This window comes from Suncus etruscus, chromosome 15 (assembly GCF_024139225.1).
Source record: "Suncus etruscus isolate mSunEtr1 chromosome 15, mSunEtr1.pri.cur, whole genome shotgun sequence".
Classification (NCBI taxonomy): Eukaryota; Metazoa; Chordata; class Mammalia; order Eulipotyphla; family Soricidae; genus Suncus; species Suncus etruscus.
This window is the reverse complement of record NC_064862.1, coordinates 84,231,149-84,245,855: the sequence shown is the minus strand read 5'-3', so window position 1 is coordinate 84,245,855 and position 14,707 is coordinate 84,231,149. Positions and strand designations below refer to the sequence as shown.

The window sequence follows — 14,707 nt, the reverse complement described above, 5'->3', positions numbered from 1 at the left end:
GGAGGTATGTTTTATGTGTCAGCATGTAGTCTATTCTGGAGAATGACCCATGTACATTGGAAAAGAATGTGTATCCAGGTTTTTTGGGATGGAGTGTCCTGTATATATCTACTAGTCCTCTTTCTTCCATAACACTTTTCAGGGCTAGTATGTTTTTGTTGGGTTTCAGTCTGGTTGACCTATCAAGTGTTGATAGGGCTGTGTTGAAGTCTCCCACAATGATTGTGTTATTATTGATTTCTTCTTTCAGATTTGTCAGTAATTGTATTAGATAATTTGCTGGTCTCTCATTGGGTGCATATATGTTTAATAGTCTGATTTCTTCCTGTTGCACATATCCCTTGATTAGTACATAGTGTCCATCTTTGTCCCTTACCACTTTTCTGAGTATAAAGTTGGTGTCATCTGATATTAATATGGCCACCCCAGCTTTTTTCAGGGTGTTGTTTGCTTGGATAATTTTCTTCCAACCTTTGATTTTGAGTCTATGTTTGTTCTGACTATTCAGATGTGTTTCTTGTAGGCAGCAGAAGGTTGGATTCATCTTTTTGACCCATTTTGCCACTCTGTGTCTTTTAATTGGTGAATTTAGTCCATTGACATTGAGGGAGATGATTGTCATAGGATTTAATGTCATCTTTGTAGATAAGTTTGCTGTGTTTGTTGGTCTCTCTTGTCTTAGAGTAGACCTGTCAGTTTTTCCTTTAAGGCTGGTTTATCATCTGTGAAGTTTCTGAGCTGTTGTTTATCCGTGAAGCTGTGTATTCTTCCTCCAAACCTGAATGTGAGTCGGGCTGGGTGCAGTATTCTTGGGGAGGCATTCATTTCATTCAATCTTGTCACAATATCCAACCACTGTCTTCTGGCCTTGAGAGTTTCTTGTGACATGTCTGCTGTAAGTCTTAGGGATGCTCCTTTGAATGTAATTTCCCTTTTTGATCTTGCTGCTTTCAGTATTCTATCCCTATCTATGGGATTTGTCATTGTAACGAGGATGTGTCTTGGGGTGTTTTTCTTTGGGTCTCTTTTAGCTGGTATTCTTCGGGCATGCAGTATTTGATTGCATGTAGGCTTTAACTCTGGGAGTATCTCTTTGATGATGTCTTTGACAGTTGATTCTTCTTGGAGATCTCCTTCCTGGGTTTCTGGGACTCCAATGATTCTTATGTTGTTTCTGTTGAGTTTATCAAAGACTTCTATTTTCATCTCTTCGCATGCCTTGAGTACATTTTCCATTGCCTGTTCGTTTGTCTTAATGTTCTTTTCCAATTTCTTCTGTTGTGTTGAGCTTTTCTGCATCTCATCTTCCAGTACTCCGATTCTCTCCTCAGCTGCTGATACCCTGTTGGCGAGGCTATCCATTGTGGTTTTCAGTTGAGCAACCGTATTTTTCAGATCTGTTATTTCAGTTTGGAGTTTTCTGATTTCTGTTTTTGTGTTCTCTTCAGATTGATCTATGCTCTTTTTGAGGTCTACAAACATATTCCATATTTCTACTCTAAACTCCTTATCTGAAAGGTTAATCAGGTGGTTGTAATTTATTAGATCAACCGAGCTTCCGTCTTCATTCTCTATGGATGGTGTTTGCCTACGAGTTTTCCCCATTGTCACGCTTGTAGTGTGGTTTTTCCTGCGTGTTGTGGTGGGGTTCATTGATTAGGAAGAGTTCGCGGCTGCAAAGGGAAGCGAAGCGGCTGAGCGCTTCTGCTGCCTCTAGTTGCAAGTCCTCAGAGTGAACAAAGACAGGGCAGGGCAGAGCGATCCCGCAGCCCCAGAATGCAGCTGCTCACCAGCTTCAAAATACAGTTTTTTTGGGGGTGCGCTCCCTAGGCCCCTGAGGAAACCTTCGGAAGTTCAGAAGCACAGTTTCAGGCAGACAGAGATAGGAGTTTTCCCCGAAGTCCTCAGAGTGAACAAAGGCAAGGCAGGGCAGGGCAGAGCGATTCCGCGGCCCCAGAATGCAGGCACTCACCAGCTTTAAAATGCAGTTTTTTGGGGGGTGCGCTCCCTAGGCCCCTGAGGAAACCTTCGGAAGTTCAGAAGCACAGTTTCAGGCAGACAGAGATAGGAGTTTTCCCCGAAGTCCTCAGAGTGAACAAAGGCAGGGCAGGGCAAAGCGATTTCGCGGCCCCAGAATGCAGGCACTCACCAGCTTCAAAATGCAGTTTTTTTGGGGGTGCGCTCCCTAGGCCCCTGAGGAAACCTTTGGAAGTTCAGAAGCACAGTTTCAGGCAGACAGAGATAGGAGTTTTCCCCGAAGTCCTCAGAGTGAACAAAGGCAGGGCAGGGCAAAGCGATTCCGCGGCCCCAGAATGCAGGCACTCACCAGCTTCAAAATGCAGTTTTTTTGGGGGTGCGCTCCCTAGGCCCCTGAGGAAACCTTCGGAAGTTCAGAAGCACAGTTTCAGGCAGACAGAGATAGGAGTTTTCCCCGAAGTCCTCAGAGTGAACAAAGGCAGGGCAGGGCAAAGCGATTCCGCGGCCCCAGAATGCAGGCACTCATAGATTGAATATCTTGATTCCATTGTTAATGACTTTGGGTTTGGTGTTTGGGTCTGATCATTGATTATTTCCACTCAGTGTTCATACGACTGTTTGCTCCTGGTATCATCCATTTTTACTTCCCCCTTCATTTACAAGGCAAAACAAGATGATCCAAGCCCTGTAGGTCTGTTGGAAAAAGGAAAAGAAAAAAAAAGGGATGCTGGGAGGGGATCTGTATAAGAGCTATCAATATCAATTTAAAAGGAGAAAAGGGGGGCAGAGAGATAGCATGGAGGTAGGGCCTTGCATGCAGAAGGACAGTGGTTCGAATCCCAGCATCCTATATGGTCCCCCGTGCCTGCCAGAAGCGATTTCTGAGCGCAGAGTCAGGAATAACCCCTGAGCGCCACCAGGTGTGACTCTCCTACCCTCCCCCCAAAAAAGGAGAAAAGGGAAAAAGAAAGAGAAAAAAAATAAAAAAGCGAGAAAGAAAAGGAAAAAAGAGAAAAGAACCAAGCACTGACAAGAAACATGACAGCAAAAATAAACACCAGCTGAAATAGCTACAACTGAGAGAAAGGAGGAAGGGAGGGAGGGAGGGGGAGAGAGAGAGAGAGAGAGAGAGAGAGAGAGAGAGAGAGAGAGAGAGGAGGAGAGGAGGGGGGAAGGTATCACAAGGTTTTGTGTCTTTTGGGGAAATTAGAAAGGAAATTTCCTTGACCTAAAAGATACCGGGTTCCTCCACTCTTTAAGAAGATTGTTATGGGAATGACTACAGACTCCAGGCAGAACCGCAAGACCCTTTTCTGATGTCAGAAAACGTTCTCTTCAGTTGTAGCTGACAAAATCAGTCCTTTGTAATTGGATATCTTGGTATTTGCACAGCTTATAAGACAAAGTCTAGGATCTAGTCTTCCTTTATGGTTCTAGGAGTTCTGCTCAGTCATGGTTGTTGTAGTCAGTCTTCTGTAATTATCTTGGTTTTTACACAGATCCTAGGACAAAGCCTAGGGCAGTAGTGGGCAACCATTTTTTTTAACCAAGCCAAATCTCATCAAAACCATGATTGAAATTTATTTTGAGAGCCACATTTTAAAAACCAAAAATAGGATGGTACACTGTTTTTAGTTTCAATAAATTTTTATTGAGAATATTCTGCATGCAAGTATCCACATAGGTCAGGAGGACACAAATAACACAACTAATAAAACAAAAACTTTAGAACGATATTATTTATCGATAACATTAATTTCCATAAAATTTACCTTACAATGTAGGAAAATTACATCTTGACGATGACTGATAAAGTCACAAGCACTAATTTAAACATTGGCCTTGCATTTCCTTGAATAGTTTGAGTAAGTCAGGTTTGTATGTCGTTATTTTTAATTTTAGGCATGATTCCAGGTTCTCATCGATGAGAAAATTTCTCAATTTACTCTTGATAAGATTCATGCTTGAAAATGATTGCTAGCATAAATATGTAGACCCAAACATGGAAAGAACAGCAAGCACTAGCTTTTTTAGTTGATTATATAATATATATAATGATTATATATAAATATAGTCAGGAATACTATTCCAGGTGTTAAAAATCAACATATCTTCCTTTTCCAGGAAACCCTACAATATGGAGATGAAACAGGTAAAAGAGAAAAACCTTTTAACAATCTTTAAAAGCAAGAACAGTATTCTAGAGAAAAGTAGTGATTTCACTAAAAGAAAAAATATCTATTGACACTTTAGTGTGTGCTGCAAGAAATCAAACTAAAATGCACACAAAAACAAAAACAGCACTTTGTTAAAGGCATATATCATATCATAAAGGAATTATGATAGAGTGCCTGAAACATTTTAAAAATAATTTTTATTTAAGCATATTTGTTACAAAATTATTCATACTTGAGTTTCAATCATAGAATTTACACCACCCTTCACCAGTGCACTTTCCCCACCACCAATGTTCCTTGTTTCCTTCCCCTTCACCCTTCTCTGCCTATGTCAGGGGCAGGCAATTTGCTTTTTTCTCTCTATCTCTCTTTTCTTTTTTTTTCCTTTATCTTTTTTTAAACACCATGATTACAAACATGATTATAGTTGTATCTATCTCTCTTTTCCTTTATGACACTGAGGTTTGAAAATTTTCCTTTATGACACTGTGGTTTGCAATATTGTTAATTAAAGGGTACCATGCATGTCATTTATCCATTTTTAGCATCCAGTTCTTGTCCAGAGTGTTAAGTTCCAACTATCAATGTCATAACGTACCTTTCTTTAGTCTAACTGAACTCATCACTTTTTATGGCTAGCTTCCTATCATGGACAAGTCCTCCTGTCCCTCATCCCTATTTTCTCTAGTTATTTTTATCATATTGCCATTTATTATTCTTATATGCCACAAATGATTATTCGTGTCTATACTTCTCCTTCTGACTCATTTCACTCAGAATAATAATCTGATGTGTTGATGTATGTACAGATGATGCACTGTGCATGGCTCAGTGTTTTTGAGTAGTCACAAAAAAAACCAGAAGTTGCACACCCGTGCATTGTATCCACTCATTGTATGATAGACTGGATTCAAAAAAAAAAACTCCCTGTTGAAATAAACTCCTTACAGATGACACAGTAAAGATAATTTGTGAAATTCACAATTGTGATCAAATCTAGGCTATTTACCACCCTGGGTGAGAGTATGGATGCCCACTACTAGCATCTTCTCCTTGAGGAAGTGAAGTGGCTGTTAAGGGGAAGGGTGCTCTCGCCTTTTTGGCAAGAGGGAGGAAGTAGTGCAGTTCCTGTGAGAGTAGAACTCTGACTTTGTACAGCCCCAGTTGGCCAAGGAATGGGTAACTAAGCTTGTGTATTTGGCAGACATTGTTCATTTTCTCTATGAACTTAATATTTCTCTGCAGGGGAGTTTCACAAGTAGTTTTTACAGTGAGAATTAAGATGGATGTGTTCAAAAAAAGAATCTGATTCTGGGATAGCTATGCCTGAGAAGGAGATATTGAAATGTCTCCACTCTTGCAAAAAAAAAAATCTGATTGCCACTTATATTATGCAGAAAGTCGTAATCAATATGAAAAACAGCATTTAAGGCATTAGCTTTAATCATAAGTACTCTGAATATTAGAACCCACGGAAAATAAAACTCTGGGTTGAGAATCCTTTCATGGAAGATGCCCACTCTTGTGCAAAATAAAATAAATGTTTTAAGATCACTCCAGGCACCGACCCAACCTGGTCTGAAGAAGCAGGGTAGCAGGGAAAAAATAATAAAACAAGTTAGCCAGAAAAGGATGATAATGGAGTCCACGGCCTTTTACCTTGTTCTCTCTGCTTCAAGCCCAAAAAACTAGAACACCTCTTTATTAAAACCAATTCCCGGGGCCGGGCGGTGGCGCTAAAGGTAAGGTGCCTGCGCTAGCCTTGGACGGACCACGGTTCGATCCCCCGGTGTCCCATATGGTCCCCCAAGCCAGGAGCAACTTCTGAGCACATAGCCAGGAGTAACCCCTGAGCGTTACTGGGTGTGGCCCAAAAAAAAAAAAAACAATTCCCAATACCAGGAGGCTTCAAGTCAAGAGAGAGACAAAAGTACATACTCAGTGGCCTTTTACATATCAAAGGAAGAAGGGGAACACCTTTGTTTGGGATTGATACTGGGTATCATCTTACACTCTTGGTGCCGGCCACAGGGGTTTCACACAGGGCACGCACTGACAGAGGCTAGGAGCAGAGTTCTGACTCCTGGAGCAGCAGCCCAGCACACAGAAGAGCCACATTAAAAAGTGTAAAGAGCCGCATGTGGCTCTCGAGCCGCAGCTTGCGGACCATTGGCCTAGGGTATTATTGTCTTTCCTTGTGGTTCCAGAAGTTCTGTTTAGTCACGGTTGTCAAAGCCAGACCTCTGGAATTAGAGCTCTTGGTTTTTGTATAAATCTTAGGCTAAAACCTAGGCTAGGGTCTTTCTTAATTGTCTCAGGAAAAGTTCTGCTCAGTCACGATTGTCAGTCTTCTGTAATTTGTGATCTTGGTTTTTGCGCATATCAAGAACAGAGTGTATTCTGATTTCATCTTACTGTTAGGTGATGAAGTAGGGCAGTCTGCTCTTAAGTCAAGTTGTTGCTGTTTCCTCATTGTCAGGATGTCATATCAACCTGGCGCGGGCTGTTGCCATAGCAGTATTAGGGACTGCGGGGGCGGGGAGGGGGATTTGATTCCTGGTGTTGTTTCAGGGAACTGTGTTGGCTTTATGGTTAGGATCTGGGGTTCAGGGTTGGATGGTCGCTGTCTGATCACATGGTCGAGTCCCCATGACAAATGTTCATGGTGGGAGTTACCCCTGTACTATAAAATGTATGGGTTCTTATCCCTAGTAGATAAGATCTTGTTTCTATACTTAAGATATCCCCCTTTTTTATTGTGCTTATGCAAAAGGGAACTTTGCCATATTATATTGCCGGTCCATTTGGGGGTAAGAATGACAGGCTGTACAACCTCTTTTCCTGGTTTAGACCTGAGCTTTTATCCCAAGCAAGACTTTTTCTTCTATAATTTCATACCAAGCAGAACCAAAACAAGCAAAATTAAAAAAATAGAGAGATAAAAATAAATAAAAAATAATATAATAATTCAAAAAATAAAAATAAATAAATAATAATAGTATATAAAAATGATGGAGGAGGCTACCTTTACTTTTGGTACTAAACACACTAAGAGGTATGACTATTGAGGTATTAAACATGCCAGGAAAATATAAATATCCCCATTAAGTCTTTTGAGATATTCTTGGGAGGGGGCTGAGATCCAGGGTGCATTTTAGCAAGGTATAGTTGTATTCATTAAGAGTATAAAGCCTATTACTGTGCTTTCAGTAAAAGTGCACAGAATCTAATTTGATTGCTTAATTGGAATAATTTATTCTCACAGCATCCTCATAACCCCAAAGCACTGCTGAAGAGCCCAAAACAACCTTTCAAAATAAAAACCTAAACATCATCTAAAATGCATTTGCAAACTTCTATTATTTAGATGCAAGTTAAAATTTTTTCAGAGTACTCAGAAAAGCACCTACAACTAGAATTCAAAAATCTAGATGAAATGAATTTTATATACAATATATTACATAAAATAAACAAATTATAAAATAAATTGAAGTACAAATTCATGATTTCTAATTATAATAATGCTCTGCACCATAAAAACAAATACATTACTTTATCTTCAAGAAAAGTGATGTGTTCTTCTTTCTTTGCCTAGGAGAACACTTAGAGCCTCTTTTATGTCTTTGTTCCTCAGACTATAGAGAAATGGATTCAGCATGGGAGTGACCACAGCATACATCACCGAGGCTCTTGCAGTGGAGTGTGAGCTGAGGGTACCAGCAGAGCTCAGGTACACACCTATGACTGAACAATAAAATAAGGACACCACAGAGAGGTGAGAGGCACAGGTAGAAAAGGCTTTATACTTGCCCTGAGCTGATGAGATTCTCTGTATAGAGGAAATAATCTTAGCGTAAGAGTAAAGGATACCTATCATGGGGCCACCACCCAAAAAAACAACCACTAAATACATCACCAAATTGTTCAGAAAGGTGTCAGAACAGGCAAGTTGGATCAGCTGACTGAGTTCACACCAAAAATGAGGGAGTTCCACTACTTTGCGAAAGGACAACCGTAACACCAACAAACTCTGTGAAACAGACAACAGGATGCTTATAATCCAGCATGTCAGAACCAGCAGTCCACAGAGCTGTGGGTTCATAATGACTGTGTAGTGCAGGGGGTGGCAGATGGCCACAAAGCGGTCATAGGCCATCACAGTCAGGAGAAAATCATCCAATCCAGCAAAGATGTTGAAGAAACACATCTGAATAATGCAGCCCTCATAGGTAATGCTTTTGCTCTCAGTGTGAATGTTGTGCAGCATCTTGGGGACAGTGGTAGAGGTGACACAGATGTCCACAAAGGACAGATTGGAGAGGAAGAAGTACATGGGGGTGTGGAGGTGAGAATCTGAGCTGACAGCCAGGATGATGAACAGGTTTCCAAAAACAGTGATCAGGTATATGAACAGGAAAAGCCCAAATATGAAGAGTTGCAGCTCTGAGTCCTCTGAAATTCCTAGCAGAAGAAATTCCGTCCTTCCAGTTACATTCTCTGGATCCATGTGTTGGATGGTACTATATGCCATGGGGAAAATAACGTAAGTTTTGTAATAAGTAATATATAAATTTAGTTGTATATTTTGACTTTTGATGTGAATTAAATTCATTTCATTGTGTTGTGGATGGATTTGGCTACCTCAAAAGAATTCCTCTAAGTATAAGAATTCTGAATTATTTTTCAAAATTAATGCCATTTTTTCTGCAATATTTTTTGCAATTTTTTTAAGAAATTTGGCCATGGGAATGTTGCACTGGTGAATGATATATATATATATATATATATATTTTAATCAAAAAAAGAAAAGATAAGACCTCCCAATTCTTACCACAGGCTGTGTTATTTACACTGACTGTATAGAAAGAGGAGGTATAGTAAATGCACCCCATATACACCTCAACACAGGCTCTTTGGCTGATCTGTATTGTGAATTGGGGGACAAAAAAAAGAAAGGAAAGGAAAGGAAAGGAAAGGAAAGGAAAGAAAGGAAAGGAAAGGGAAAGGAAAGGAAAGGAAAGAAAGGAAAGGAAAGGAAAGGAAAGGAAAGGAAAGGAAAGGAAAGGAAAGGAAAGGAAAGGAAAGGAAAAGGAAAAGGAAAAGGAAAAGGAAAAGGGAAAGGGGAAAGGGAAAGGGAAGGGGAAGGGGAAGAAGAGGAAGGGAAAGAAGAAGGAAAGGAAAGGAAAGGAAAGGAAAGGAAAAAGGAAAGGAAAGGAAAAAGAAAAGGAAAAGGAAAGGAAAGGAAAAGGAAAGGAAAGGAAAGGAAAAAGAAAGAAAAGAAGCTAGAAGGAAGGGAGGGAGGGGTGGAGGGAAGGAGAGAGAAAGGAAGGGAGGTAGAGAGGAAGAAAGGGAGAGAGGAAGGAAGGAGGGAAGAGAAAGAAAGAAAGAAAGAAAGAAAGAAAAAGAAAGAAAGAAAGAAAGAAAGAAAGAAAGAAAGAAAGAAAGAAAGAAAAGAAAGAAAGAAAGAAAGAAAGAGAAGAGAAGAGAGAGAGAGAGAGAGAAGAGAAAGAAAGAAAGAAAGAAAGAAAGAAAGAAAGAAGAAAGAAAGAAAGAAAGAAAGAAAGAAAGAAAGAAAGAAAGAAGAAAGAAAGAAAAGAAAGAAAGAAAGAAGAAAGAAAGAAAGAAAGAAAGAAAGAAAGAAAGAAAGAAAGAAAGAAAGAAGAAAAGAAAGAAAGAAAGAAAGAAAGAAAGAAAGAAAGAAAGAAAGAAAGAAAGAAAGAAAGAAGAAAGAAAGAAAGAAAGAAAAAAGAAAGAAAGAAAAGAAAGAAAGAAAGAAGAGAGAGAGAAAGAGAAAGAAAGAAAGAGAGAGAGAAAGAAAGAAAGAGAGAGAAAAAAGAGAAGAGAAAGAAAGAAAGAAAGAAAGAAAGAAAGAAAGAAAGAAAGAAAGAAAGAAAGAAAAGAAAGAAAGAAAGAAAGAAGGAAAGAAAGAAAAGAAGGAAAGAAAGAAAGAGAAAAGGAAAGAAAGAAAGTTACAAAGAAAGGAAAGAAAGAAAGAAAGAAAGAAAGAAAGAAAGAAAGAAAGAAAAGAAAGAAAGAAAGAAAGAAAGAAAGAAAGAAAGAAAGAAAGAAAGAAAGAAAGAAAGAAAGAAAGAAAGAAAGAAAGAAAGAAAGAAAAGGAAGGAAGAAAAAGAAGAAAGAAAGGAAGGAAGGAAGAAAAAGGAAGGAAGAAGAAAAGACTAGAAAGAAGAGAGAAAAAGAAAAACTGGTTTAAAAGATTTTCTTAGTGAGTACAATTTTAGGAGACATTTTCAGAGATCACAAGAAATACATGAACCAGAGGGGGACCTACAAAAATGTGTTCATAAATGCACCTGGATTACTCCAAACCTCAGAACAAGGAGATTGTTTCTGAAAGGGGGAAAGGAAGTGAATGGAAAGGAGTGTGATAAGAGATGGGATCCAGGGATGTGGAGAAAGGAAGCCATCCATCCACTGCTGCTGTGAAATTTTCCAGAAAGAGGGATTTCCTCACCCACATCGTGTTCTGTGTGCTCATTAATTTATTACCCAAGGCAGCTCGTGAACTAAATGAGATTCTCTCCTGAGTACAATCTACTGGTTTGTTTTTGCTCTCCATAAAGTGAATTATCTTTGAAGATAGAATCCAGAATTCTTCAGTTTGAAAAGGCCTTAATCCACAAGTTAGCACAGAAACATACCTTTATACATAAACTTATACTCAAAGTGGGACATGAGTCCCCCCCAGCTCTTTCCCACCATGCCTTTCCCACTCTAGTCCCAAACTTTAGACAATGAGTGGATTCGGTGCAAGTGGGTCAACCAGATACATGACTCCTAGGACTCACCTAGGTGGGGTTTCAGATACAAAATCATCTGATTTGAGACACAAATCCCTCCCTGGATGGTTGATGATAGAGACTGGTGTCCACAGAAGACAGCAAAAAGGGAAGAAGTATTGGTCCCTCCGAAGGAACCATACTAGAAATAAGACTTCACAGAAATGATGCTCCTCTGACCAGACCAGGTGGATCCAAGTGAAGGACTGTGCAGAGGAGATATTTAACAGCTCTCTTTGTCTACTCCTTAGGCACACTGCCATTTCATTATTGGAGCCACTGCATATGTGATTTCCCAATGGGTCCCTGCTCTGGCAAAAGCAATATTTGCCTCCTGGAACTCTGTTCCCTGGAGAGCAAATCAAAGTTGTTCAACTCCTCCATATATGATCCTATATTCCAAGAATCTGTCCACCCAGAAACATTCTACAAAATGAGTTTTCTCCAAAATCTACAATGTAGTGGTCTTTTTGCTAGCATTGTAATTATCTACAAAACACAACGTTGTTTTAAGGATCTAGTACATGATTTTGGAAATTGTTCCTTCCTTTCTTTGATAGGGAAATAAGAAGTCAGAAAATTCTCACTCTGTGTGATAATTGTGTGCTGAAAGGAGAGAAATGATACCCCTTCAACAACAGTATAGAAAACCACATTTTCAATAAGGAAGAAAAAGAGAAAGAGAAAAATGTCTTTTCTAGAGTCAAGTAGAGGAAAGAATGAAAGAAAAACTTGAAAATTCACTGGTGAAGAGTTTGGTACATTTTATGATTGAAACTCAATCATGAACAATATTGAAACTTTGAAAAAACTATGATGAACAACTTTGTAACCAAAGTGCTTAAACAAAATAATTATTTTTTAAGTCAGGGGATTCACTGAATTTATTTCTCCGGTGTGTTTGTAAAAAAAATTGATTTTATTATCTGTGCATTTAATTGAAAACGATAACTATATTTCGAACTATCCTAATAATGAGAATGTATGAAGGAAATAGAAAGCCTGTCTAGAATACAGGAGGGGATAGGATGGGGAGCAGGGAAACTTGGGACCTTGGTGATGGGAATGTTGCACTGGTGATGGGTGGTGTTCTTTACATGACTGAAACCCAAACAACACAATCATGTATGTAATCAAGGTGTTTAAATAAAAAATATATTAAAAAAAACTATTTTACTAGTTTGATTATTCATTAACTAAAAAGTCAAGAATCAGATCAGGTGAAATGGTGGTTTTTAACACAAATGCATTTTATAAAGCATAACAAAAGAAATTAACAGAAACAAACTATGCATGTATGTAAGTTAATTTCAAACCAAGACAACAATGAGATATTATCTCACACCAGTGAGATGCTACATATCAGTACCATCTGATGTGTAAAAAAAATAGTAGGAATGATCTGTAGTGTCAGGGATGTGGTGCAAAGGAATTCTCATCGACTGCTGAATGGAATATTTTCTGGTTCAAGTCCTTGGAAATGGGAAGGAGAGTTCTCAGGAAATTTAAAATTGAGCTGCCATATGATCCAGAAATTTCACTTTTGGGTATCTATTCCCCATTCATTCAAGGAGCTAGAGCAATAGCACAGTGGATAGGACATTTGTTTTCCAGGAAGCTACCCCAGGTTTGACCCCAAGCATCCTATGTGGTCCCTTGAGCCTGCCAGAAGTCATTTCTAAGTGCTGATCTGGAGGTAACCCATGAGCACCACTGAGTGTGGTCCCCAACAGGCAAAAGGATATTGGTGTCTTTTTATGACTGAAACCCAACTACAATCATGTTTGTAATCATGGTGTTTAAAGATATTATTTTAAAAAATAAAATAAATAGTAAAAAAAAAAAAAGAACGTATGTACACCATTATACATTGCTGCAATGAGTACAAAAGCTAATACGTGGAATCAACCTAGATGTCCAAAGACAGATGAATGGATTATCAAGATGAAGATGTGGTGCATGTAAACAACAAAATAATATGCAGCTACAAGGAACAATAAAATCATGCAATTTGCTTCAGCCTGTCTGGAACTGTGAGATATGCTGAGTGAAAAAAGCAAAAAAAAAAAAAAAAAAAAAACACAAGATGATATCATGTATCTGTGGTATATAAAATAATTATATTAGGAAATGTCATGTAGTGAATGGGGACTGTCTAGATCGCCCTTGACCACAAAACCTAGGGAGGAAAATAACAGAGAAGAAACAAAAGTTAAGTGGGAAGGAAGAAAATGAAGATGATAAAGGGAAGTATGGGAGAACAGGAGTCTGGATTTCAGTTATGATGGGGATGTGAGAGCTATATATTTAAAGCACAAACTCAATAATGCTGAAAACATGAGATCAAGGTTTGAAAGCACCAAACTTTAATGTGCTTGCCAAGATAGCAAGGTCAGGGAGTGGTAGAGGTTGGCTGTGGGGTGGGAGATGACAGATTATGAAAGCACTGGTTATGGGTGTCACACGGGTTTTGAGACTGGTGCTAAATTATGATATATCTAAAACACAACTGGGTCACACCAGGCAGCGCTCAGGGGTTACCCCTGATTGTATGCTCAGAAATCTCTCCTGACAGACTTGGGGGACCATATGGTATGCTGGGATTAGAACCACTGTGTTCTGCATGCAAGGCAAATGCCTTACCTCCATGTTATCTCTCCAGCCCTTAAACCACAATAATTTAATTAAATGAAAAGTGTTTTAAAATGTGTGTAAGTCACAGAGACTGACACATATCACAAAGAACAAGAATAATCGGTGCTGGTGGGGATGTGGAGAGAAAGGAACTCTCATTCACTGCTGGTGGGAATGCCATCTAGTCCAGCCCTTATGGAAAACAATATAAAGATTCCTCAAAAAACTGTAAATTGAGCTCACATATGATCCAGTTATTCCACTCCTAGGGATATACCCTAGAAACACAAAAATACAATACAAAAATTTCTTCCTCACACCTATATTCTTTGCAGCGCTATTTACGATTGCCAGCCTCTGGAGACAACCAAGATACCCTTCAACAGATAAATGGCTAAAGAAACACATATACACAACGGAATGTTATGCAGCCAGCAGGAGATAAGAAGCCATGAAATTTTCCTATACATGGATGTACATAGAATCTATTATGCTTAGTGAAATAAGTCAGAGAGAGAGATAGACACAGAATAGTCTCACTCATCTATGGGTTTTAAGAAAAATATAAAAGATTTTTTGTAATAATTCTCAGAGACAATAGAGATAATGGCTGGTAGGTCCAGCTCCTGATATGAAGCTCACCACAAAGAGTGGTGAGTGCAGTTAGAGAAATAACTACAATGACAACTATCATAACAATGTGAACGAATGAAGTAGAAAGCCTGTCTCACAAATCCCACAGAAAGAGATAGAATACTAAAAGCAGCAAGATAAAAAAAGGAAATTACATTCAAAGGAACATCCCTAAGACTTACAGTAGACATGTCACAAGAAACTCTCAAGGCCAGAAGACAGTGCTGGGATATTGTGACAAGACTGAATGAAATGGGTGCCTCACCGAGAATACTGCACCCAGCCCAACTCACGTTCAGGTTTGAAGGAAAGATACATAGTTTCATGGATAAACAACAGCTCAGAAACTTCACAGATAAAAAACCAGTCTTAAAGGAAAAACTGACAAGTCTACTTTAAGACAAGAGAGACCAACAAACACAGCAAACTTATCTACAAAGATGACATTAAATCCATTTACAACCATTGCCCTCAATGTCAATGGACTAA

At 38.9% G+C, this 14,707-nt stretch overlaps 1 protein-coding gene and 1 non-coding gene across 2 annotated transcripts; one reads left to right on the top strand and one right to left on the bottom strand.

The window, feature by feature from the left end:
• Nucleotides 1-7,713: 7,713 nt before the first annotated feature.
• On the bottom strand, nt 7,714-8,661 carry LOC126030053 (olfactory receptor 7A17-like). Its single transcript, XM_049788256.1, has one exon. It carries the CDS (start codon nt 8,659-8,661, stop codon nt 7,714-7,716), a length of 948 nt encoding a protein of 315 aa, XP_049644213.1.
• Nucleotides 8,662-8,968: 307 nt separating this feature from the next.
• Nucleotides 8,969-9,101, top strand: LOC126031952 (small nucleolar RNA SNORA51). The gene has a single exon (XR_007503756.1). It is a non-coding gene; the product is annotated as a small nucleolar RNA SNORA51 (small nucleolar RNA).
• Nucleotides 9,102-14,707: the final 5,606 nt, after the last annotated feature.

Excerpts from the sequence above, each read along its gene's own strand:
- LOC126030053 (XM_049788256.1), bottom strand. The coding sequence starts at position 8,661 with ATGGATCCAGAGAATGTAACTGGAAGGACGGAATTTCTTCTGCTAGGA.